The 24404-nt window shown below is 38.1% G+C and overlaps 1 protein-coding gene and 1 long non-coding RNA gene across 2 annotated transcripts in view; one reads left to right on the top strand and one right to left on the bottom strand.

The window, feature by feature from the left end:
- The first annotated feature begins 2624 nt into the window (after positions 1 to 2624).
- LOC124155343 (2-methoxy-6-polyprenyl-1,4-benzoquinol methylase, mitochondrial) overlaps positions 2625 to 24404 on the top strand; it is a 94411-nt gene continuing 72631 nt past the window's right edge. Inside the window, exons 1-3 of the mRNA XM_046529083.1 lie at positions 2625 to 2894; positions 2978 to 3127; positions 3383 to 3669. Of these exons, the coding sequence (XP_046385039.1) occupies positions 2726 to 2894; positions 2978 to 3127; positions 3383 to 3669 (606 nt within the window). The 5' untranslated portion in view covers positions 2625 to 2725. The remainder of the gene's footprint in view (positions 2895 to 2977; positions 3128 to 3382; positions 3670 to 24404) is intronic.
- Positions 18053 to 23755, bottom strand: LOC124155348. The gene is made up of 4 exons (XR_006864174.1): positions 23324 to 23755; positions 22002 to 22208; positions 21511 to 21702; positions 18053 to 18356 (listed from the first exon to the last, which is right to left on the bottom strand). It is a non-coding gene; the product is annotated as an uncharacterized LOC124155348 (long non-coding RNA).

Below are 24404 nucleotides of genomic sequence, written 5' to 3'. Positions count from 1 at the left end.
TCAATTAGTACATCCGTTACTCAATTAATAACTATTAAATGAAGCCAGAGAGTTGTTCAAGTTTGATTTCAACTGGCAATCATTCCCACAGAACAGTTTGTGTACAAACAAAGTAGTTGTCAAATATAATTCGTGGGATTAATATTGGAAACTAAGTCTGTCAAAGGAGAGGTCATGAAGCCGTAATCAAAGTAAAGTAAGGGTGGAGAGGAGGACATTGGAGCAAAGAAAATGAAGGAGGAGTAGAAGGGAGAGGAAGAGTAATGGTCCATTGTTGCTTGGATTACCGCACCCAAGTGAAAATAATATCTAATAAAAATAGACAAAATATTATCAGATATCCAACCAAATTATTGCATATCATTGATTTCCTTATTGCGACTAGTTCTCAACTTTCAAAATTGATACACAAATTTGTTCCCGGAAATAAAAGTTGAAAATCATCTCCAATAAGTGAAAATGTGTTTAGATCTTCACGGTGGTTATTTCAAAATCTCACTCACCTTGCTCTTTTCCGTAAAACTGGTCTCTCTTGCCCAGAAGGCACTGAAGGTACCTCAATTTGGAATTCATCATGCCGTAAAAAGTTGTCTTCGTCTCCACTCTCTTCCCCACTGGCACTGTTATTCATGCCATGAGATTCCATCTCATCGCCACTAGACCGATCAGCATCACTGTCGTCCAAAAATGCGCGTATTTCCTCGTCAGTTTATAACTTTCGACCTGAAACAAATCCACTTCAAAAATTAAGGATATCTCAGTTGAGACCCGAGGTCCAAACACGAGGACCATTCTTTAAACAACTGGTATGATCGTGAAAATAATTTAAACTATGAATTAGTGGTGAATATTTATTGAACATGATTTAAGTATTTATTATAAAAATCATTATTTTCTGCCATGCGTGAATATTTTCGAGACCGCAACGATTTCAACAAGTTGAGCTAAACGATGAAATTTATAGCGCCTGAGAAGTATTTTTTTTTCTACTGCTACATTCCCCTTGAGCTGCAGCGATGGCTTTTTCTCTCTAGGTTTCCGTCCGGGTTAGGCTCCCCAATTTCTGCCGACGTTTCGATGGACGCGTCTCACTAACAGTATGTCGGAAGTCCGAGAAAAATTCATGGCATATTAATTGCCATTTCCGTAAATGCTGAGGGGCGAAAAAATAAATAAATTAACTGCAGGGGAATGGTGTGGCCAATTTTCTTCAATAAAAACCTTCGGTTTGCGTATGTTTGCATGAAAGTCTTTCAGCCTCGTTTTGGAAGTGCTTTAGGTTTTCCTTCAGCTCGCTGAAGAGGGCTACTTTGGAGCCGAATTACATATACGTGTGTTTTCCTTGTCCCCTTGCCGATCCTCGACGACGCTCTCTTGGAGCAATATTTTTTTCTCCCGCAACATTGAAGCCATTGTCGGTGAATGACTGCTTATTGAGTGCGCGTGTTTCCGCAAATCACTGGCTATCACTAGCAGGTCTATCCTGTGAAGATTCCCGGTTTTTTTGTGGAGCAAGAATCCTTAGTGGAGGTCCCTGTAGCCCCAGCCCCCCACAAAGGATCTTGTTGTGCATGTTTCTTGTGAGTGAATGTGTGTGTGATTTGGACTTTCCGGTTGAGAGGCTGGTGTTTGGTCCCTGGGGTGAATTTCTCCCCCTTCCCGCACACCAACACAGTGACAATTTCGACTTGCAAGGTGGACGAGCCGTGGGAGAATTATGCGGCCATCTGAGTGTTTTCCTTTCTACAGTTTCGAGGCCGTAGAAGCTCAACCCCAGTTTTGCACTTTCTTATAATTGATAAAAAATTCTGAATCCGTAAAATGGCATTTGCAGTTGAATTATTTCACACATTTGCAATTAAATTTCATATTGAGGACATATACTTCACCAATGTCTCATCATAAACTCTGATAAAATTGGCAAAAAATAAAAGATTACATGAGCCAGTAAACAGAAAAAACTGTTAGTAATGGCACATGATTTATTTGCATCAAAGTATTCTTAATTTAGACATTTCAATCTCACTCTAATGCCATAAGTGACTTCGCATGAAGACGTTTCTCACAATAGCAAGCGAGAGGTTAACTCACATCCATCCACGCCTTTTTTTTATAAATAGAGTCGAGAGAAAATTCTCAGATTAAGAAAACCGAGGGAAACAGTGGGAAAGATTTCAACTCTGACAGACTCGGCTACATCTTATTAAATAGTATATTTCAAATGAATTACAGAAGTCTCTAATTATTTTATTTACATAATGACAAACCTGAAGCCAGTCAACATTTTTACATGAATGTCTTCCGAATCCTGTATTTCATACATCATTCCTCCATAAACATATCTTTTCGCGACCTTAGCAGAAGAGTGTTGCGTTCATCCATATTGCTTTTCAACATGTTCCGGATCGGAATCTGTGATTTTTTCTCCAGTGGAAAAAATGATGTCTAATCAGTAGCCCCCTTGAGCTACCAGAAGACGTTCAGCAAAAAAAGTTTCATTGGTTCTGCAACCGTTGAGTCTGGTGAGCGAGACCAATGATTATACGCAGTTTTTGTCGTTTATATTAACCGCATTTCGCGCTCCTCCTTTGCGGACAAATGAGTAACAATATTCAGGTGAACATTACGGCAATGACCCGCTAGGCGTCAGAACATTCGTCAACTTTAGTTTTTTGAAAGTCTTGTTGGTGTTATGAAACGATAGAGAACTATCAATTAGGGCACGATGTCTTTACTACCAATTCTGATGCCAAAGTATTTGTGTGGCCGAGTCAGATCCAGAAGGTTTTCTATTTTATGTTCTCGAGTCTGTTGTCAGCATAAAGTTGACACGGATGAGCGACAAACCCATTTTGGCTTTCAGACTGTAAGAGAAGACGAAAAGGAGCATAAAGGTTGGTCTCTCGATTGAAGAACGTCCTGCATTTAGAATTTTTGTGATCAGGCTTGTTACTAATAGTTGTTATTTCTTTTACAGTTCATCATGTGTTTGAAACAGTGGCAGAGTCTTACGATAAGATGAACGATGCTATGAGTTTTGGAATTCACAGACTGTGGAAGGATGTATTTATTCAAAGGCTTTCACCTACTCTTGATACAAAACTTATCGACGTTGCTGGTGGGACAGGTGATTAATTTAAAAACTACACACTTCTATGAGATATTTGTCGATCTGATGAGATGTTTGGGAGCAGCTCTTGGCTGATGGTGTGCGCTTAAATCTATACTTGCATATAATTGTTTCAATGTTTAAGTAATTTTTTATTCCCCGGTATTAAACCCTTTCATCTCGTCATATGCCGCGCCACTATTCGCGTTGGTTCTACATGTGAGTTAGATTTTGGCAATTGATTTATTTCATTGCATCTGATTTGATTTCTAGGCGATATTTCATTTAGATTCTTGCGGTACCTCCAAGTGATTGGCCAGCAGAAACTAACATCTCAAGACTTAAAGTCATCGCAGGAGTGTGATGATGATCAGAAGGTCACTGTTTGTGATATAAATGAGGCAATGCTTGCTGTGGGAAAGAAGAGAGCTGAAAAGCTGGGATACTTTAACGAAATCAATTGGGTGCACGGAAATGCGGAAAAGTTGCCTGTGGAAAGTGGTAAATTCGACGCTTATACCATTGCATTTGGAATTCGAAACGTCACCCACATTGATAAGGTAAGCACAGCAGTGTAATGACACTAATTGCAGTGTCTAATAATTATAATCACAACATCTCATTCCCTTGCCCAAGTTATACATTCAGCGCGTGAATAGATTAGTTTTTATTTATGTGGGTGAATTTTTGCCAACTATGGTGCGGGCTGTATGCTCCTGTGTATGAAGTGATTACAGTTACTTTAGGTGCATAAATAGCAGCATTGAGCCATGGTGCATGGCAGTCGTATAGCATGGATCGCACACTTCAGAGGTGGATGAAAACCCAGTGTGAAACGATTAGTTTCCCAATGCAGAAAGGGAAGCAATAGTTTGTTATTGTTAAAAGCTGCAGAAAGAGTTGAGGACCTCAAATACGGAAAGCTTGGGACCAATGGGTTTCTGGTTTTTCTGGATTTCTAGTCCTCAGCATGCGGAAAGAGTGTTAAACTTTTTTTTTTGAGAATTTTAATGCAATAAAACCATAACTCAAGAAATTACACATGAAAGGGATTTTAATATTAATTAGCATAAACCTTCTTGCAGTATTTCAATTTAATATGTATAACTTTGCTTTAAGATGATTAGGGAAAAAGTAGCAAGTGATTTAATACTCATACAGCTCTAAACATTATTTGGATTTTGAGCAACAGGCCCCAGATTCCTCAATTAGGTCAGCAGACATATTATTTGCGCTGAACATGTCAAACAAGGTTAATTGCTTCATATGGCTATTTTTGTTTTAATGCAAAACTTCTAGAATTTTATATAGCCCCTTTATATGCTCCTCAGTTATAAAACTTTTTTGTTCCAAACCCTAAATCAATTCTTCAGCTAAAGTTATGCACTTTTGGATGGAAACTTCTTCCCCAACAATGTTTTCCTTCTCTATGTCACCATATTTTTTTTATGTGAGTCAGTATCCATAACCACATCCAATATTTCATTATCTCTCAGCTGAAGATTTACAGGATCATCACAGTCCACATTTCAGTCAATCATTTACTGCTTCTTCATCAAATATTCTTGCTTCCTCGCAAGCTAATTCTTTGGCATAGTGCAGTAAATCAGCCACCACTAACATTTTTGGATGAAATAGCAAAACCTCTAAAACTGGGAGCATCACATTCTTCGCCATCTAAAAAATGAGTGAGAGGCCACAACATATACCATCCATTCCTCAATGCTTCTGGGGAAACACTTGCCCATGCTTTTTTGGCTCTCCGTAAAGCATCTTGTATGTTGAACTTTTTCTGAAAGGCATGAAGTCCCATGCCACTATCACAGACATTCAGCATTGAACATAAAAATTCATTCTTATACCTGAACTGGAGGAAGGGAAGGATTTCTTGGTCTATTGGTTGGATTATCGACGAACAGTTGGGGGGAAGGTGGGCAGCATGTACAGTCTTGTCTTAGGAGTTCTGCAGGTGGATGTGCAGGACAGTTATCAAGGGTCAAAATAATCTTACAATCTCTGGGGAGACTTTTTTCTGGCAATTAGCAATACGATTCAGGAACAAAACAATTTTTAAACCAGTCAAGAAACAATTCGGAGGTAATCCAGGGTCTCTTAGGGCCGTATTAATAGTCGTTCCCCTAAGGGTCCCCTAGGGGCACCCTTCCCAAGGGACTCCAAGGGGAATCTTCAACATCGGTATTAATAGTCGTCCCCTTGGACTCCCCTAGTAAGGGGACTCCGAACGTGGTAACTATGGGCCGTAACGACAACAGAGGTGTTTATTTACTTTATTTTTATAGGTGTTTTTATACAAAGAACTTGAGATGTCGGCGCGAAATGCTTCGTTTTCAGCTACGGAGAAGAAAATATTTTGCGATTTGATTGAAAAATATAAATGTTCCATTGAAAACAAGAGAACGGACAGCGTTCAATGCGAGGCGAAGAAGAAGGCGTGGCTAGCTGTACGGAGTGAGTTCAACTGTCACCGCGATGTTGTTAGAAGAGATGTAAAATAACTGAAAAGGTAAATAAAAAGGCTCTAAAAGTAAAGGTAAGTTCAGAATGTCTCTTTCAGGTATTTATCTGCAGTTAACTGATTTTACGTAGTTGGTAATACAATGTTGAAGTACATCCTCGCCTTGCCGGATTCAGCATTTTCTGTCGATTTCATGATGAGATTGCAGCGTACCTATTTAGCAACAGAATATTTGAAGTAAAGAAAGTAAAATGTGCATTCATTCTTAGAGGATCCAGTAATAAGGGTTGGAGTAATATGTGGAATGTATTACGGTATGAGTTTTTACGTGCTGACGGGCGCATATTTATTTACCTATTCAGCCTGAAAAACGGTGTTTCTGAAATTGGGGTGCTTTTTTTGCTCATGCATTATTTTCTAACGACTATATTAATTTCTTTGGTGTGATTAGATGTGAATTTGCTAATTTTAATGACAATGAATAATAGTCCTTAATATCCCTTGAAAATTAGCTAGGGTAAATAGTGCTAACATTTTGATAGCCAGTAATATTGCATTATTAACTTAAATGATATTAGCCGTTGGACTCAGTGCAAATTCTATCGAAAATTATTTAAATAGAAGCTTTGAGAGGCGGTGGGATAAAATTTATAACCATCTAAATGACATTTTAATGTAAAAGTTTTCGAAAAAATATGTCGTTTAAGTTACAATGCTACATTTTCTGTGATTAAAAAAAATGAAAAATGATCATTCTTTCAGCTCTGTTTATTTATTTTTTCCTACAAAATGATGTATGATATATTGTTGTTAATTTAAAATTGCTTCCTGGATGCTTTCAGCCAATACTTCCATGGGCATTGCTGAGAGGGAGTTAAGGGCCAGGTTGGAAATGATGGAAGAGGAGAGGAACTATTTACGAAGATTGTATGAAATGAAGATAAAAAGATCCCTGGAGAAGAAAAAAATAGCAAAAGATAGACTGAGGCAAGCTGTGGCTGCTAGAAAGCTGGCGGAAGAATATTTTTGTGGGAAACGTGACCCCTAATTTGTAAATTTTATTTTTATAAAATATATTTACATTTTTTTAAATTTGCATATAAATTTATTCCTTCAACTCGTTCATTCCTATCATGAAAGCATGAGATAATGGCTGAACATAAGGAAATCGGTGCCTGTTATTAAGGGAAATGGATTTGGAACAAGTTTTGGTATCTAGCAACAGCCAATAAACATAATAGACTACAAAGTTGAAAAGTGGTAGGTCAAGGTACCTAATTCGCACTGGTGACCAAAAGCTCCAAGATACAAGTTTGTTGTGGAGCAAACACTAAAAAATGAGTCTGTGGAGGTAATGTTGCGGAATAAAAACCAGATAATGTGGCCTTTGTGTTGTAAAGGTTTAAGTAATTGCATTCCCAAGATCGAATAATAAAACTAGTACGCCGTTGGATAGATTTCCTGTTTCCGTCCGCGCTGTCATTTTGATGGCGACGTTTTACCAGCTGTGCTGTAGGTGTCCTCAAGCCAGGCTGATATGGAGAGTGCTTCTGATTGCCCGATGTATATACGGTGGCGCCAGATTGAGGGAGCACTTGCCCGTCGCTGATTGGTCCCCATACGGGACAGGGGGGTCCAGAAACAAGCGTTTCCAGGTGCTGGGAAGGGTGTAACCGTCTTCCCGATTCATATTTTATGGTCTTTTGGTAATTTACACCGATTCTCTGATTATTCTACTACGATATATTACATTTCTTTGGCCAAGATTTTTGCTTTTTTCAAAATTGATTTCATGACCTGGCATTGACAAGACATGTTGAACAATTTCTGATTTCTGTTCTTGTCTATTGTTCAGTGTTCGAGCATGTTCTTTTATTCAGCATTGTATGACCCTTATAGTTTGTCCTACGCATGATTTCACACAGATGTATTGAACCTCGTACACACTCTCTAACCTGAGATTCACTAAGGACCGACGAAATGAGGCTGCACCATCTCAAGCAGAGGCCCTCTCACGGCTTCCTTAGGGAACCGGTACCACTGCAGGAACTCTGTATCTCTAAAAAAATCGAATGGATTTTGCGCATCACTGACGTAAAACTTCTTCAATCTCAGATGTTGGTTCGCCAATCTATCGAGACGACGAACAAAGGCCTCCAGGCTGTCCATCCTCGTCAAAGAATACCCAAATCACGGATAAATGGGAAAATATGAACGTATATTCAGCGAAGTGACACACAGGAAAAGGTTGAGATGAAAGGGATATGGTGAAATTAATGAAAATGGGGAAAAACGAAACGATTTTTGAATGGGCGCATGAGCAATGTGACAGGGTGAATAAATGGTATGGTATGAATTAATATGGAGGTGAATAAAGGCATAAATGGGTAACTTTTTAACGAGAGCACAACAGCAACGAACGTATTTGAACAAGCAGCAACGTGAAGTCAATAAAATACGACAGCAACTAAAGATTTCTGCTTAAAATTCCAGTAGTACCTGTTTTCTCCGCTTCATGCACATGTCGCAAGGTGAGGCTCACTCCGCTCCCATTGTAGGGGACTGCAAGGGGGCCCCTACAGCCTAGGGGACGACTATTAATACCAGATTTGTCCGTGGGGGACTGTAAGGGGATACCTAGAGCTAGGGGACCCCTGGGGGTCGACTATTAATACGGCCCTTATTTGCTTTATAGTGGACTGGAAAAACTTTGGCCCCTGTAAATGCTCTTGGGTTTTTATTTTTGCCAATTTCTGATAATATGCACTGGTGCGTGCCAGATACATTAGCTCAGGCAAGAACAGTGAAGATTCTTTTGAGTCCTTGAAGCCAGATGCCAAAACTTGCCGAATAAGTTGTCAAATCATGACCGTAGCTTGTGCAGCATAAACTATACAGGCTTAATACTGGATGAGAACGAGCAATAAACACATCTTTTTCTTCTCTATGTAGCTTTCGTTGACAGCATTTGCTAGCAGATGTTAGCGATATCTATCGATACGTTTTCCTAAGTCAGGCAGTAAATCTGTGCAAATGCTTCTATTGTGCAGTCCTCCCTCCTCATACCCACCCCTCCCTCCTGTAATAAAAAAGGCAGCAAAAACCAAATCCCAGCATTATTCCCTTGAAGAAGTGACCAGCAGTCGGTCGTGAAACGTCGGGGCAATCTCCTTTACGACACGCGGCATAAACCCGTATGTCATTTATTTTTAATCAATTTCATGTGCATTTTTAAATAAAATTTCAATATCATGATATTCAAACAACCATTTTGAAATTTGTTTTTAAAATAACACAAGTTTTTTCCTTTTCTATATTAGTCCATTAGTAGATAAAATATTTTTGGAGCTAAGTACGGAAAACATCTCTGTAATATAGGTAGTTACATATGTGAGGCCTTGGGGGTAACATAACTAATGGTATGAGGAGGCTTCATTTACAATGCCTAAGCAGTGTGTTATATAAGTTACTGCTAACCTCTCCCCTCTCTCCCCCTATCCCTTGTTCAACACACTCCTTTCCTGCTCCCCATTCACTGCTTGTCAGATGTTGAGAAAGAAGCTACTGCCAGCTACTGAGCTCGAAAGCTCAGAGTTTTATTTTTTCCTGTATGAGAGTGTGTTATTATGTGTTTGTGTTTTAGTGATAGTGACTTGCTTTTGAACCATTAATATATGTTTAATGATGGGAGTAGCACAGAATAATAGTCCACAAGCAAGTCACTTTCTCTAAAACCAGAAACACATAAAGAAAAAAAAAAAACACTCAAACGGGAAAAACATCTTTTACAGGAGCTTTCGAAGCATCTGCTTCATCCTCAACATCCAAGAGGAAACTGTTAGGATATAAAGGAGGCAGAGTCAATGAAAATGTTTGACGAGGGAAGAGGGTAGAGGGTTAGCAGGCCACATTGGGACCATGCCTGGTGGGTTACATGCCTGTAATCGGCAAAGGCATGCTAATTCCAGGGTGTGGAGATTGAGGGGGGAGTCAGTGGGGGGTAGGGATGCAATAACAGAAACTTTGAAACAGTAATTAAAGAGGGAGTCTTGGAACAGTGAATGTGTGGGTACTGGTAGAGATGTGTGGGGGGGGATGACGGACAGCAGGAGGTGCGGTGATTATTTATTCTGAGGTTTAGGGGGGTGGTGCATTTGCCTGCTTAGGAAGTGGGACAGAATTTGCAATGAAGGAGGTAAATGAAGGTGGTGGAGGGAAATTTTGGGAGGCAGGTGCTTTAAAAATGATGCTTAGATTTGGTGTGGTCTTTTGTAAGTAATCGGTGGAATAGTAGGGAAAATCTGGGTGGTGTATTTGTGGTTGGAGAGAATGGGGTGAAAATGCTTCAGGGTGTCTTGTAGGGCATGAGAGCCAGGAAAGTAGGTGGTGAGCAGAGGGGGGGAGCATTTTTTTTATCCCCATGGGGTTTATACGGGATGCATGGTTTTTGTCTAAAATTACTGTTCGATAGTTCTTCAAGGTACCCGCGGCGAAGAAGAGTAAAGAGTGTGTAGTTTTGAGAGGAACTTCTGGAGATTGTCGGGGTTATTTCAAACCCTGTGTCCACGGATGGAGAGAGAATAAGGGATGGAACGTTTGGTGTGTGGTGGATGGCAGCTATTGTAGTGGATGTGTTACTGCTTGTTAGTGGCTTTGATGTGAACCGAGATCTTGAATTTATTATTGCTGGAAAGGTGAATGTCCACATCCAAGAAAGAGATGTTGGTATTGGAGATAAAAAGTGGAAGAAACAGAGGCAGATGAGTGAAGAGAGAAAGGTGTTAAGAGATTTGATATCATGGGACCAGATGAGAAGAATGGCGTTTATGTATCTGAGCCAAAAAGAGGTTTTAGAGGGTAAATTTTTAGAAGATTTCTTCAAACAGGTCTAGGAAAAGATTGGTATAAGAAGGACTACAAATAATTCCCATTGCACAGCCGGACACTTGCAGACAGTAGCCATTGTTAAAAGAGAAGGCACTGTGGATGAGAATAAAATGGGAAAGATCAAGAAGAAAGTCAGTACCAGGGTTTTGAGATGCGGGTCTTAGTGAAAGAATAGAGGCAGAGAGCAGTGAGTCTCTCAGAATGAGGAATAGAACTGTACTATCATTTGCAAAAGTTGTGCAACAAATCGAGCAGTGCCACTTTCGCTCCACAAAGATTGTGACCGGAAACTATATGATTTTAGGGTATATGCAGCAATCCAGTCTTCGTGGTTCATATATGGAGAACGGGTCATTAGGTGGGTGAGGTATTTTCAGTCTTCGATCGCTTCCATTTAAGTGAAATTAATGTTCATGATATTCCCCCAAACACATTGTAGCATTTTATGCAGGAGAAAAGATCGAGGGTAACTCCTCGGAGAGATTTTAAAAAAGTTTGTAGTTTGGCTCTTTTTGAGTGATCTTAGTTCTTTTCAGGGAGCTGGAAATCGCGAGTCGCTCACTGTGAACATAGCGGACTTTTGTTTACATCTATTGACTCGAGTTGATGTTTTTAATACAATATCTATGACATAAGATACAAGGCAGCTTTGATATTCCAAGTGTTTCGTCATATAAATATCTGAGCAAACGTGTAAAATATGAAATTAGTAAAGTTGATCGGCATTTATCGTTGCGTAAATAACAACAGAGTTCTCCATTGTCTGTCAATTGGTAAAGATGTATTACTTTCCACGTATTCAAAGTATGACAAGGAAAACTTAATTCCTGCTATAAGTCCCTTTTTCAATGATTTTTGGATTTCATCAGGTATTGTTTGATAATATGCTCGGCTGATGAATAAGTGTGAATGCATATAATAAATCTATGCTGCTATATCGTTGATGATTATGTAATCATATTTAGCTGCAATCTTTTAAATAATACTCTGATGAATTGAGGATACTTACTTGGCATCATTAATTATATTCTCTTCTTGCATTAAGTGGGCTACATGGTATTAGGAAATGTTTTTGTTGGCAATGCATTTTATGTTTAAGGCAAGATTGAAATCAGTGGAACTGCAGCTCATTTCATAAAACCTCTCAAGTCAAGTAAGAAGGACGTAAGCAAATCCTAACAGAATTTCTGTTTGAAATGAATGTATACTCTTTCTTCTTTAGAAATACAAATACTGAGTTAGAAACATAATAACAAATAATAATAACTTATAAGGACGATATCATGCCGAAGTCCCAGGCAACTCGAGCAACAACATCATAATATTCCTATACTAGCCAGCCTTAACATGAAGTATGCAAAAGCCTTCGTTCTCAAGTTATAATTATATAAACGAATAAAAAGCTAAATTATTGAGAAAGTGATTATTCTGATCAAAATTTGTTCAATTGAGAAGCACAAGACAGCATCTCAGTGTTACAATTAAGATAATTAATCAAAATTGTTGCCTTCAACAATTGAGGTCTGAATAGCGCAGTGGAGGAATACAGTAGAATCCTGATTTAAGGTTTTTCAGGGGGGACAAAATTTAAAACACTAAATGAGGACCTGCCATTTTTGTCAGGTTTTAGGGTCTGTAATGATTGGAATGGCTTTTTATGAATAAAAAATATTATTTTAAGTAACTAAAAGGTGCTGAATGCAGCAAAAAATTCTTTAATGAAATGTTCTCTGCCCTGTGAAGGTTGGATAATACTTTTCAGGAATCAGCTAAAAAAATGGGTAGTAAAAATAAGTAATGAGAGGATGACAATTGTTTTAATGATATATTTTAAGAAAATTATAATAAACATCAACTTAAAAGCATTCCCACACAGATTATTATTATGGACATTAGTGATTCCATTTTTATGCATATTTCAGTGGTCTCGATGAAATTTAGAATTTTTTCTGTAAAAGTGACATGTAGGTGACTATAGCATTTCTAATATAATAAGAAAAGGTGTAAGTAGGTACTCGAAAAATCATGAGGAATGAGTGAAATAAAGGGACAGCAGAAGATCGCTAATCCCGAATTCTCAACTACCGAATATCTAGTAAAAGGGAGGTTTTCTGGAATTTTGCCAACTTAACGTTATCAGTTGCCTCGGCGAAACAAGGGATTTATGAGCCTTTAAAAAGCCTCCTATGCGCACATTTTGGATTTCGAGGTCATCCAAAAAAGTAGAATCTTATTTTAGTATGAGTACAAGTCGATGGTGATTCAACTCGATGATAACACCAGATTCGTTGTCATATATCCGCGGCCTTATGCAGGTCGAATGGAGCCGGGAGAAGTTGCTTACGCGGCGCGCTGATAACCTTGACTCCGACTCGCCTTGTTTCTCGGCAGCTTTTAATAAAATTTGGTTGGACCTTGAATAACAATTAGCTAAACTCTGTTAAGTGAAAAGGTTTAATCTTCAACAGAACTGGATTTCATCCGAAAAATTGTCAGAGCCTCTGGAGTTTGGCAATTTCGTCAGGGTTATGATGTCGAAGTCAACCACCAAGGGATACCTGCCGGATATTCGTATTTTTCCGCGCTCATCTATTCTACCGTGAGTATGCGGTGATTTTTTTTCCAGTATGAGCGATTTATTTAGTCATGGACCGTGATAGTTCGTCAAAACTCCGATTGTCATTCTCTTTTGACATTAATTAGCACCAGATAAATATTTTTGAATCGACAGCGATATCAACCAGCCGCATGTCGATAAATTGGCTCCGAGGTATCTAAATTACGATGTAAAATAATGTTGTTCCGTAGGGAAAGAATGCTCTCACTCACGGTCATGACAGGGGAAACACTTCCTCTGTTCTTTCGCTGTTCCTCCGTAGAAACTGACCTTGGAATGGATTATAGAAAGAATCTTCTAGTGAACTGCGCAATTGATATTGGGCCTCCTCTTTACCCTCTAGAAAACCATTATTGTAGCGGCCCTCGGAGGATAACTCGTGTCATCAGTCGTCACGTATCATCGAAGTCAAGTTCATGAAGTGAAGGATAAGGTAGTTCGAGGTAATTAAGGGATGACTTTGCTCCATTAGATCGGATCTGATACAAAAAAAGCCTGGTGTTTGGATCAGAAGGGGAGCGAAACATTACGAGAAGACAAATCACCCAACTTGCGAGTTAAAGGTCGCAGCGCTGCGCTCGCGGAAGAAAGCAGTTGAAGAAGCGTTCCCCGGTTGATTCTATCGACTCTTGGTAAACTTTCATGAGACTGTTCTTGTTGATGAGCATATAAATTTGAAGATTTGGATGAACCGCCATGAAAAAACGTTAAATCGGGCAAAAAAATCTTGAGCGGGACAAATTTTTACGACCATAAATGCGGAAAAACGCAAAATGCGGAAACACTAAATACGGATAATTTTTACATTGTCCTAATAGGGAATGAATCGGGACCCAAAAAAATAAACGCTAAATGCAGAAAAACGTTAAATGCGAAGACCTTAAATCCGGATCCGACTCTACTTGGTAGGTGATGGGAGGAGCACCGTTCAAGTCGCTCCCATGCCCAAAATTTTTCTATACTCCCCACAGCCATATTTTATTTTGCAGTTTTTTTATTTTTTAGATGTAGGTTAAGAGGGTACAAGATGTTGAATTTGAGCATTTTTACGACAATTTCTAATTTAAATGATTGTACCTCGGGATTCCTGCATTGTTAGCGCGGTACTATGAATCATTGCGTTTCCCTTGAGGAAACTCCAATCAGAATCACTGGTGAATGTGATTCCCAGTGTTATAAGGTTTCCTTTACAGGTCCGTAACTGCTCATCATTATTAACCTTTGGGATGAGAACTATTGATAAAAAGAAAAGTATGAGTGATATTTTGTAAATTTAGCAGCATTTTAAATCATGCTGCCTCTAGCATGTAGTATGCCGTGTAATTGTCATCAACTTGTCGCCATTTCCTACCAAGTTAATTTTTCCTGTAAAGTTTTTCAGATTAATTTTCCCCTTTTCCGTTTCGCAAATGAGCAGTGACGGAAACTTTTCTACACAAATTTTCATGAAGAATTCCCTTGACAGAAAAAGATATAAATTAAGTGTATAATTTTACTTTTAAACTTTAGGCCTCAATATTCTATTTTCAGTGTGTTTTTAAATACAGGAATTTTCATGGAAAGGGACAGAATGTCCAACTGATCTATTTAGTAGAATCCTTGTAATAACCTATGCAATGGTAATCCTTAATTGTGCGCGCACCCCAGCGCTTATTTTTAAATATGTATAGGAAAGGCTTAGCTTCAGGTATTCACAAACTATTCTTCTTGTGCGTACTTTCTTCTTGCAAATTATGGCATCAACATGTATTATATGATGGAGCTACAAATTGACCCTATTTACACTTTTTTGGAAGTTTGTGAGAATCACATGATAAAAATTGTATCAATATTTTGTGCAGTTTTCTGAAATAAAATATTTTATACTCCCCTTGTATTGGCGCTACTGAAATTTTTTTCAACACATTGCCATGCATAAGAACTTATTCATAAGATAAGTTAATGAAGGCCACTATGATATAAATGCAGCAATGAAGACTGATGTCCATTTGGCCATAATGTAGTATCACAACGCAGCTCATATAAACTGGAGCTGTCTTCATGTTTCTATATGAGCGTATGAGTCTGGGTGAAGTCTTCCCTGGTATTCCACTTGGAAAGTTGATGAGGCATTGTCAACATTTTGATGGCTTACACCACCATTGTCATCAGTCAGGCATTGAGTGCTGCGTCAGGTGTGTGGTGAGGAAAAGGACGGCTGAAGAAATCGAGAAGCCAGTTGCGAGAGATGTCCTCCCATTCACATTCAACTTTAACTGGAAAGATATCGAGAATCTTTGTAAAATCAAACATAAAGGGGGTCCACAAACCATCAATGAAATTACAGGACCAAGTCATGCGAGTAAAGGAAAAAGTCTGACTGAATACCCTTAGCATTTATCAGATTCCCCCTGCAAGTATGGGCTAGTCAGCATTGGAAAAGCTGGCTGAACTTATGAGACCCAAACTGAAGAACCCTAGAGGTGCATAACATTGGCCCATTCCAATGAGTCAGCTTTACCTAAACACAGCCTCCACGGAGATACTCTTCCTGTTTGACAATGCCTAGCTTCTGTTCTGATTCAGTGGATGTTGGGAGTGAGTAACCCAACAAGCCATCGAGATTAAGTTGGCGAAAAAAAATATTTACATTCCCGCAATGTGGGATTCATAATGAGGGGAATGTGGAGATGGGTGCTGAAGAAATTCAATGTATGTCTCAGAAACTGGGGAAACAACCGATGAACCATTCAAGTTCCAGATGTGCCCTCAGGCAGAATTATAGAAGCCTCCACACACGTGACTCCACACTCAATGCCCCGAGGATGACGTCAGAGTTAGCCAGTGAAACCAAGGCAGTGTCTGATCAACTTGGAGAACTCTCAAGAAGACTGGAACTTTAAGACTTATTTTCCTTAAAAATTATCTCACATGAGATCTGTAAATGTATTACATAGATCACCATATTTTGCATGAAACTACAACTTTAACACATCGTGACAATAACCCAAAAAAATACGTGCCTTAGTTATTTCATCAAATTTTCCTTGAAGTTCATTTTTGTTCTCCAAGACATTGGATACACAATCAAAGACTCACAAATACTGACAAGTTGCATGCACTTTCTGTAGTTTGAGCATGTGGAACTGTATGTAGTTTGTTTTCTTGAAGTACAAATTTTTTTTAGATAGATAGATAGAAAGATTATTTATTATTCTAGGACTGATGTCCTCTAAGAACAAAACAATTTACAAATATACTTCAATATATTTGCTCAATTACTCATTGTGAGCAATGATACAAGTTTTATACAATGTATACAATGGTAAGACATACAATTTACAATCAAAATTACAGCGTGGCGGTAAGCAATAAGCTATAGACCTTTGACTTAAATAATTTCAGAGACCGAATTTCTTTCACATTTTTAGGCAACTCGTTCCAGAAATTTGACCCAACAACCTGGAAAGATTTCTGGAAAGAAGTTGTGCGATGGGCGGGATAATATATAAAATTTATATCTGATCTCGTGGTAATCGAAGTAGTTTGTTGCTTAATTTTAAATAGCGTATATAAGTAATCGGGCTGTTCGTGACGAAACAGTGAGTAGAGAAAAGCTGCTAGGAAATATTTCCGGCGTTTTTTAGTATGAAGCCAACCAATATTTTTAAGGTAGGGTGAAATATGGGTATCTCTTCGGATGTTGAACACAAACCTTACGCAGGAGTTAAGAAGGCGTTGGAGTTTTAAATCTAGATCATCTGGGATATTGTTGTAAACCAAACAGCAGTAATCGAAATGCAGGAAAACAATGGAGGATATTAATAGTTTCCTCTTTTCGATAGGTAAGACCTCTTTATTTAATTTAAATAGATAAAAAATTTGGTTTACTTTCTTAGAGATATCTTGAACATGATTTAACCGAGAGAGATTATTCGACATGGCTACGCCGAGATTTTTGACAGCGTTAGACAAGGGAACTTTAACATTACTCACTTTGACATTTGGGATTAAATCAAGGTCTATTTTATTTATAAGTTTTGTGGAGCCTAAGATAATGGCTTTGGTTTTAGAACAGTTTAAAACTAGATAATTATTTACAACCCAGTTTGATATTGAGGCAATATCCTCATTCACTTTTTCAATAGTATTTTCAAGGTCATGAGGAAGACAATGTCGATAAATTTGCAAATCATCAGCATAAAGCATATATTTACAATACTTTAGGTTGTGAGGAAGATCAAGAAGATAAATGGAAAAAAGCAAAGGTCCCAATACAGAGCCTTTAGGAACACCACAAGTTACATCATTCCATTTGGATATATTCCCACTAGAGTCTTTGACTGCTTGGCGGCGCCCAATGAGGTAATTGTGGAACCAATTTAGTACTGAGCAGGAAAAATTCAGGCACTTCATTTTTTGTAGAAGCTTAGAGTGGTTGACCCGGTCAAAAGCTTTGCTAAGATCAAATAGCACTAAAACAGTGACCATTTTATTATCGATTGCACCTCGTACATCATCTCCCAGCTAGCACACGGGAGACTGTCTCCCCCGAATCCTTAGAGACTCTCTACAGAAACCAAAGAGACCGTCTCCCGGAAGCGGTAAGCGTCTCCGGAGACAACAAGGAGACGGCCGGACGATACGATGACGAACCCATGACGAAATGTCCGCACTACTCAAGAGACGGTCTCCGATTTCCGATTGATGCGCCATCAAGCGATAAGTTTGCAAACTAGGAACGAGAATAGTGAACCGGTTGCGCCATCTAGTGGCATATTTAAGTACTACTAGCGTTACAGCGACCCCTGCCCCCCTTTTGGAATTAATATACGTAGAAAATTGGCAACCATACCACTTATAAACCGTGGCACATGCAAACTACAACCTCACCTAAAAAATAAGCATATTACTTACGGAATTTGTAACACAGGGCAGCTTTCAGCATTGATGAGAATTGAGAAACAAAAATAACAACATACAATTAGCATAGGAAAAGGCAAAAAATTTATATATTTTCAAATATTGGTTTATTTACAAATACAATGGGACGGATATCCCCTATCTATTGTTTAATGAAAGTAGACAGAGACATGAAATTAATGAACCTGAGTGAACCCATGTCCACCTGAGTCCAGTAAGCAGTTGAACCTTGACGTTGGCAAAGTTGTCTTCCAATTTACTGCCATTAATGTCAGATCATGTAAGTGAAGCTTCAAATGTATCTCCCAATTGGATATCAATTGCATTTCACAAGTAAACTGAACATCAAGAGACTGAATCAAGGCCTGAAAAGTAGAAGCATAATACCAGAATCAAGAAACTCGATGACTCCAATAAAAATATATTAATAGTGGTTTTGAGACAGTATAACATGTACTCCCTCAGGCTAGCAAAATAATAATACAATGCTCACTAGATATGGTTAATACATTTTGAAAATAGTTTGATGCACAAGGAAAGGCTGAGATTTTTCGAGCTAAAAGGACTCACATAAAAGGGCCATTCCATGTCAGTTCACCCAGGTCATGGCACCCACCTACTTGGATTTTTATAATATTTTTGTCACTAGCTACTACAACCAACTTAATGAATGATGTAAAATATTTCCTCCCTTACCCTCATAGTTTGCAAGACATGAGGGGCCGAAGATTGAGATGTTTGCTCAGAAGTGGCGGTGGTGGGATTCAAATTCCTGAGTGCAGGGCACAAGGTAAAAATTCATAACTCAAAAACCACATAAATTTGAATGAAATTTGGACCCCTTGTCTATCCAAGTAGGAAGCTTCCACATAATGTTTTTCATTCCCCATGCATTGCTACTTTAGCCAAAATAATGTCAAATTTTGTTACTTAGCAGATTTTTTTAGATAAAAACATTACTTCATATTTTCAGAATTACCACAAAAATGCAGAGTAAAGGTGAATGTGGCTCCAGTTCGTATTATTTGTTAAGAACAATACTTAACTTGCGGCAGCTGAGGGGAAAAGATCCCAATGGCTTGCACACACTGAAATGATGCTCTTTTCCTGGAATCCACCTATTTTTTAGGTACTTAGTTCATAGAAAAATGGTATAACCATACATAGGACTCTTACTGCACGATAAAAGATAAATGACAATACTAATTTAGATAAAATTACTCAAATAATATGCTTCAATCATTAAACTTACTCTTAAAGAGTGAAATGAGTCCACCTAAACTGGTGTTTCACAAAGTAAACCTTTAAAATTGCATGGTATTTCATCTCACAGAAGATCAACCTACGTCAAAAGGAAAGTAGAGACACATGCAGTAAATTTAAAAGCAGAGTTAAAATAGCTCTCAATGAAAGGTTATCCTCTAAAAAGGATGACCAAAAATTGCCAAAAGAATTACTCCACAAAGTTTGTGATATGGATGTGTACACAGGCTTCAAAAATCAAGGAATCAGTTAACTCATCAAGCACCCATAAGGGAATGGTGCAATTCTTAACAATGGCAGATTTTTTTTAGCAGAAAGAGGGTAATGAAAGAGCTTCATGTGAGTGAATACACGATCCACCAGCAAGATAACTTTTCAGAGACAATGGAATATTAGCTGCCCCTGCAAACATCTCAAACTTCGACCCTTCGTATCTTGTAAGCTATGATAGTGAGAGGAAATATTTACATGAGTAATGAAATAGGTGATAGTAGGAAGAGACCAAAATTTTATTAAAATCAGAGTTGGTGGGTGTCGTTTTGAAAGTTTCCTGGGTGATTTCACATGGAATGATCCAAAAAAAATATTTTAATAACCCACATTTACTGCTTATATTCAGAAATAACCTTCGATTACCTACCCAGATAGCACAAAGTAAGAGAGATAACAGTTTCTTATGGTTTTCTTTCGGAAAGAATTGATAAGCAGCTTATCATAAGCTAAGGGTAAGATGGTAAGCTAATTTAAGGCAAGGGTAAGATGCTAGGGAAGAATAGGTAAGGAATGCTATCAAATGTCCTCAGGCAAGTAAGTCACTTCTGTTGGAGCACCAAAGGCGGCTGAACAGCATACTACATATGCTATGCAGCTCATCCCGACATGAATTAAAAGGCTACTGGTGAAATTAAGTGAGTCTTTATAAGGGCTTAACAACTGATAACAGATTTACCCGTAAATAGAAAAAAATTAATAACGGCAAGCGACTGGCTAGTGAAGATATAAAGCACAATACTAGTACTTTATACTTGTGGCAGAAAGAAAATAACATCAGGGAGAACTGAATGACAGACCTACGTATCTGACGTTCTGTACTCTAGCCACTACACCACAGCAGCTGATGAGAGAGAATGGTGTAGTTACCAGTTTAAAATCCTATTATGTAGAAAAACTTGTTTGATATGTGCACGAAAAACTGAAATTATTCAAGGTCCACACAATTTAACATTTATGAATTTTAATTTATGGCTTGATAACCCAGTATGAATACAGCAGTAAGATGTTATACTTACTCATAGAAGTTCCAAGAATGGAAAAAATATTCCTATACATAAATCCCTTAAATGAATGCTCAAAAATGATGGAATCTAAACAACATCTACGGAATTGCTGAAAGTTTGGCATCCATTTTGTCATTACTCTGGATGATTGTCGGCCTTAGCATGCCCATAAGAAACCCATAACAAACTTACTTGATGAGAGCCTTCCTAATTTCTTCCTTTCACCTTATCTCAATGACTTATAATGTGCTAGCTGGGTACACTATCCAATAAACCTTGTGCACCAAATGGTAACATGGTAGCTGCTAAAAGTCATGTGGCACAAAGCCTGGAAACTGTTCTAGAAAAACATGCATGATTGGGACTCTCAAATAAATAATGCATCACTAGCCACGTGCCACAAGCGAACAAGAAACCTAGACAAAACGGTTAAATTACAAAATAGCTCTCTCTGAACCACTACATTTGAATTTCAATATCATACCAACAAATTAAGCAAAATAATAGTATTATCCACCTAGTTATGCTAAAAAAGTTAAGATTCCTAACATTAACAGTGGATTTAAGAATGAATAATGTATAATCCTGAGTTCAATATCTTCAACCAAACCATAACAGAAAAAATATACGCACATACACCAAGGAATCCATCCACTAATTTCCTTCCCAGTGCTTTCTGCCAATCTTTCAGGACTGGCACAGTCTCATTAAAGAAGCCAAAGAGGATCCATCACCTATTTATCAAGATTTTTTTTTCGACATTGTAAGGATTCCATGCATGAAGATCAGATTCAAGAGCAAATAATTTTCCAGTGAAAATCTTAGCAAGTTTAACATCAAAACAAAGAGGATCCGTCACCCGATACTACTTACATATGATGTATTAATCAGAATATAAAATTGTTATGAATCCATGAATGGAGATCAGATTCAATAACAAATAATATTTCTGTGAACTTAGCAAGTTTAATATCCTCACCCAAACTTAAACTGAGAAACTACTGGCACATCTGCCACAAAATCCATATGTAACATTTCCTTTCACACTGCCTCTTTAAGCACGCCTGGTAAAATGTCACTGGCGAATCATCCTGGTAGTGCATGTTGTCCACCAGCAAAAGAAACCAAATTGGTCCCATCACCTTGCAGCATTCACATTATCATATGCCACCTATTAATCAATAAATAAAAAGATTTGTTATGGATTCTTTCATCAAACATCCACCAAGGAATCCATAAAAGGAGTTCCTTTCTAGCTGCTTTTGCTTAAACTAAATGTCTGGCATAATTTAACTGGAGAATCATACTCATTGTGTATGTTGCAAACCACCAAAATAAATCAAATAGGTTGCACCAACTAATTCCATCCAAATTATTACACATCACATATTAATTAAAATTAAAAATCGGCATGATTCCATGCATTAACATTAGATTCAAGAACAATTAATAGTCCAGTGGGTAACTTACCTAGTTAAACATCCTCACCCAAATGTCAACACAGAAACTACAGGCACACCTGCCTAGAAATCCATAAATAACATTTCCTTTTAAGTTTTATCTGCCAAAACTGCATGTCTGGCACAATGTCACAGAAGAATCATCCTGGTAGTGAATATTACGTTACAGCAAAAACAGCGAAAGAGGTTCCATCTCCTGATAATTAATACACATCACCTATCAATCATGAAATAAAAAAGAAATGTTATGATTTCATAAATTCCAGGTAATCAAGAAAGCAAGGTAGGAAAGCCTGGATTAAATAGAACATCGGGTAATTATAACAGAAAACCATATTGTTGATTTGTAATATTTTCTCCAAAAACATACACGGACTCCTACGATAACTAATTATTGAAGTCCATAATATAACTTCACTGTCCACACATGGCATATGAGCCCTTAGGCGCACGAGCACTAAACGAGATAATTATTTATACATAAGAATTATACGTTCATATTCATGCAATCCAGAGTGACAAAGCGAGAAATCGGCTAGTTCTTTATTGTCAGACCTAATTCGGGATACGCTAGCAGTACATGAGATTCCCACTAAACCTGCATAAATAATGAACAAGAACGTGTACTGCGAAGAACGGCGAGATTTCGGCGATATGACTATAATATCGTAACAAGCCTTTTAAATGAATTGAAATGGGAATCGTGGATGTCGCTGGTAGAGTTTTTATCTAATCTCTCAAAAAATTCCAAGTCAACAGTTTCAGTGATGACTAAGCATATATTGTGAACCCCAGCTTACTACTTTTTTCTTTCGAGATGGTGAAGTTTTGACTACTACCCTACTCCAAATTCCATACATGCATGATATGTAGTGCATAGTCGGTAATAATTCACCCCCACGACACAACATGGTGGCTTGCCGGGTATTACGCAAATGTATTTTAATTGCTTTTAATGTCTGAAAAATAAAGCTGATGTTCACATTGCTCATTGACGGGAATTCAACGGAACTTAACAATCAACCGAGTAACTAATATAGTAAGGTCGAAAGGATAATGGCCATTCTTAGTGAAAATATCAACACACACAAACTAAGTTATTCGAGATAAATACTTAAGCACATCATACAACGAATATTTTCCACTACGAAGAGAATATGTAAAAAAAAATGAAAATATATGCAAATATTAATCATACGAGAACCAAATTCTCTAAGCATTTAACGCCAATATCCAAGTCTTTCGGGCATGAGAAGTATAGCGCACACGCGAAAACAATATGACGATAAACCCACAAACATTGGCAGGGATAAACCATAATATAGTACTTACCTTAAACCGGTGATAGAATATGCAGTTGAATAAGCTATAACAAGAACAGGTACGAGGATAACAACGCTGTGTTGGTATCTTCGAAGTCAGGACGTGCCATGTTCGGCCATTTTCCAAGCGGATGCGTTTCAGCGGAGGGATCCTTTCCGGTGTCGGCGCAATCAACGGTATAACTATATTAATTACTGTTGATTTCGAGTTATACTAAACCGTATTACAGCTATTAAATTAGGGAGTAATTAAAATTATTGATTTGACCATTCAATCTCAGCAAACTGCTTCTGGCAGATAATGTAATTTCGGTAAAGCTAAGCGTTGACCTCGGAAAGAAGCGGAAGTGGGAGGGGGGTACACTCGAAAATTGAAGAAACGCAAGGAAAAGCGGCCGTCTCCTCTCGGTCTCTTACCCTTCTCCAGAGACAGTCTCCCGTGTGCTAGCTGGGCTGTGACTTTCAAAAGAGCGGATTGAGTACTGAAACCTTGACGAAAACCAGATTGAAATGGGTCAAATCTTTTATTCGCAGTCAGGTAATTTGTAGTTTGTTGATGCACAATTCGCTCGGAAACCTTAGATATTGCACATAAAATGGATATTGGACGGAAATCCGAAGGAGAAGTTGGTTTCTTAACTTTGTTGATCGGTCGAACTAAAGCAGTTTTCCAGCATGAGGGATATTTAGAGGAAGAGAGTGAGTAATTAAAAATATCAAGAATGACAGGTATGGTTAATGGTAATGATTTTTTAATAACATCAATGGGAATACCATCAGTACCTGTAGCATTGGATTTAGAAAAAGCAAGGAATTTCTGCAGAACTTCTTGGGTAACGTGTTCAAAGAAAAAGTTGGAGTCACTGAATGGAACATGTGGGTCGGTTACTGAGGCATTACCCCACAATAATGAAGAAGCAGAGGTAAAATAATCGTTTAGTTGGTCTAGTGAGAGGTTTAATGGCAATGAATGCTGCTTATTGGAGATAAGTCCAAGCTGGCGTAGCTGCTTCCATACTTGATTTGGCTCATTAACATGGGATAAACGAGAAGAATAATAGCAATGCTTTGCCTTTACTATCAAAGTTTTA

This window comes from Ischnura elegans, chromosome 3 (genome assembly GCF_921293095.1).
Source record: "Ischnura elegans chromosome 3, ioIscEleg1.1, whole genome shotgun sequence".
In the NCBI taxonomy this organism is placed as follows: Eukaryota; Metazoa; Arthropoda; class Insecta; order Odonata; family Coenagrionidae; genus Ischnura; species Ischnura elegans.
This window is presented reverse-complemented; position numbering and strand designations above follow the sequence as displayed.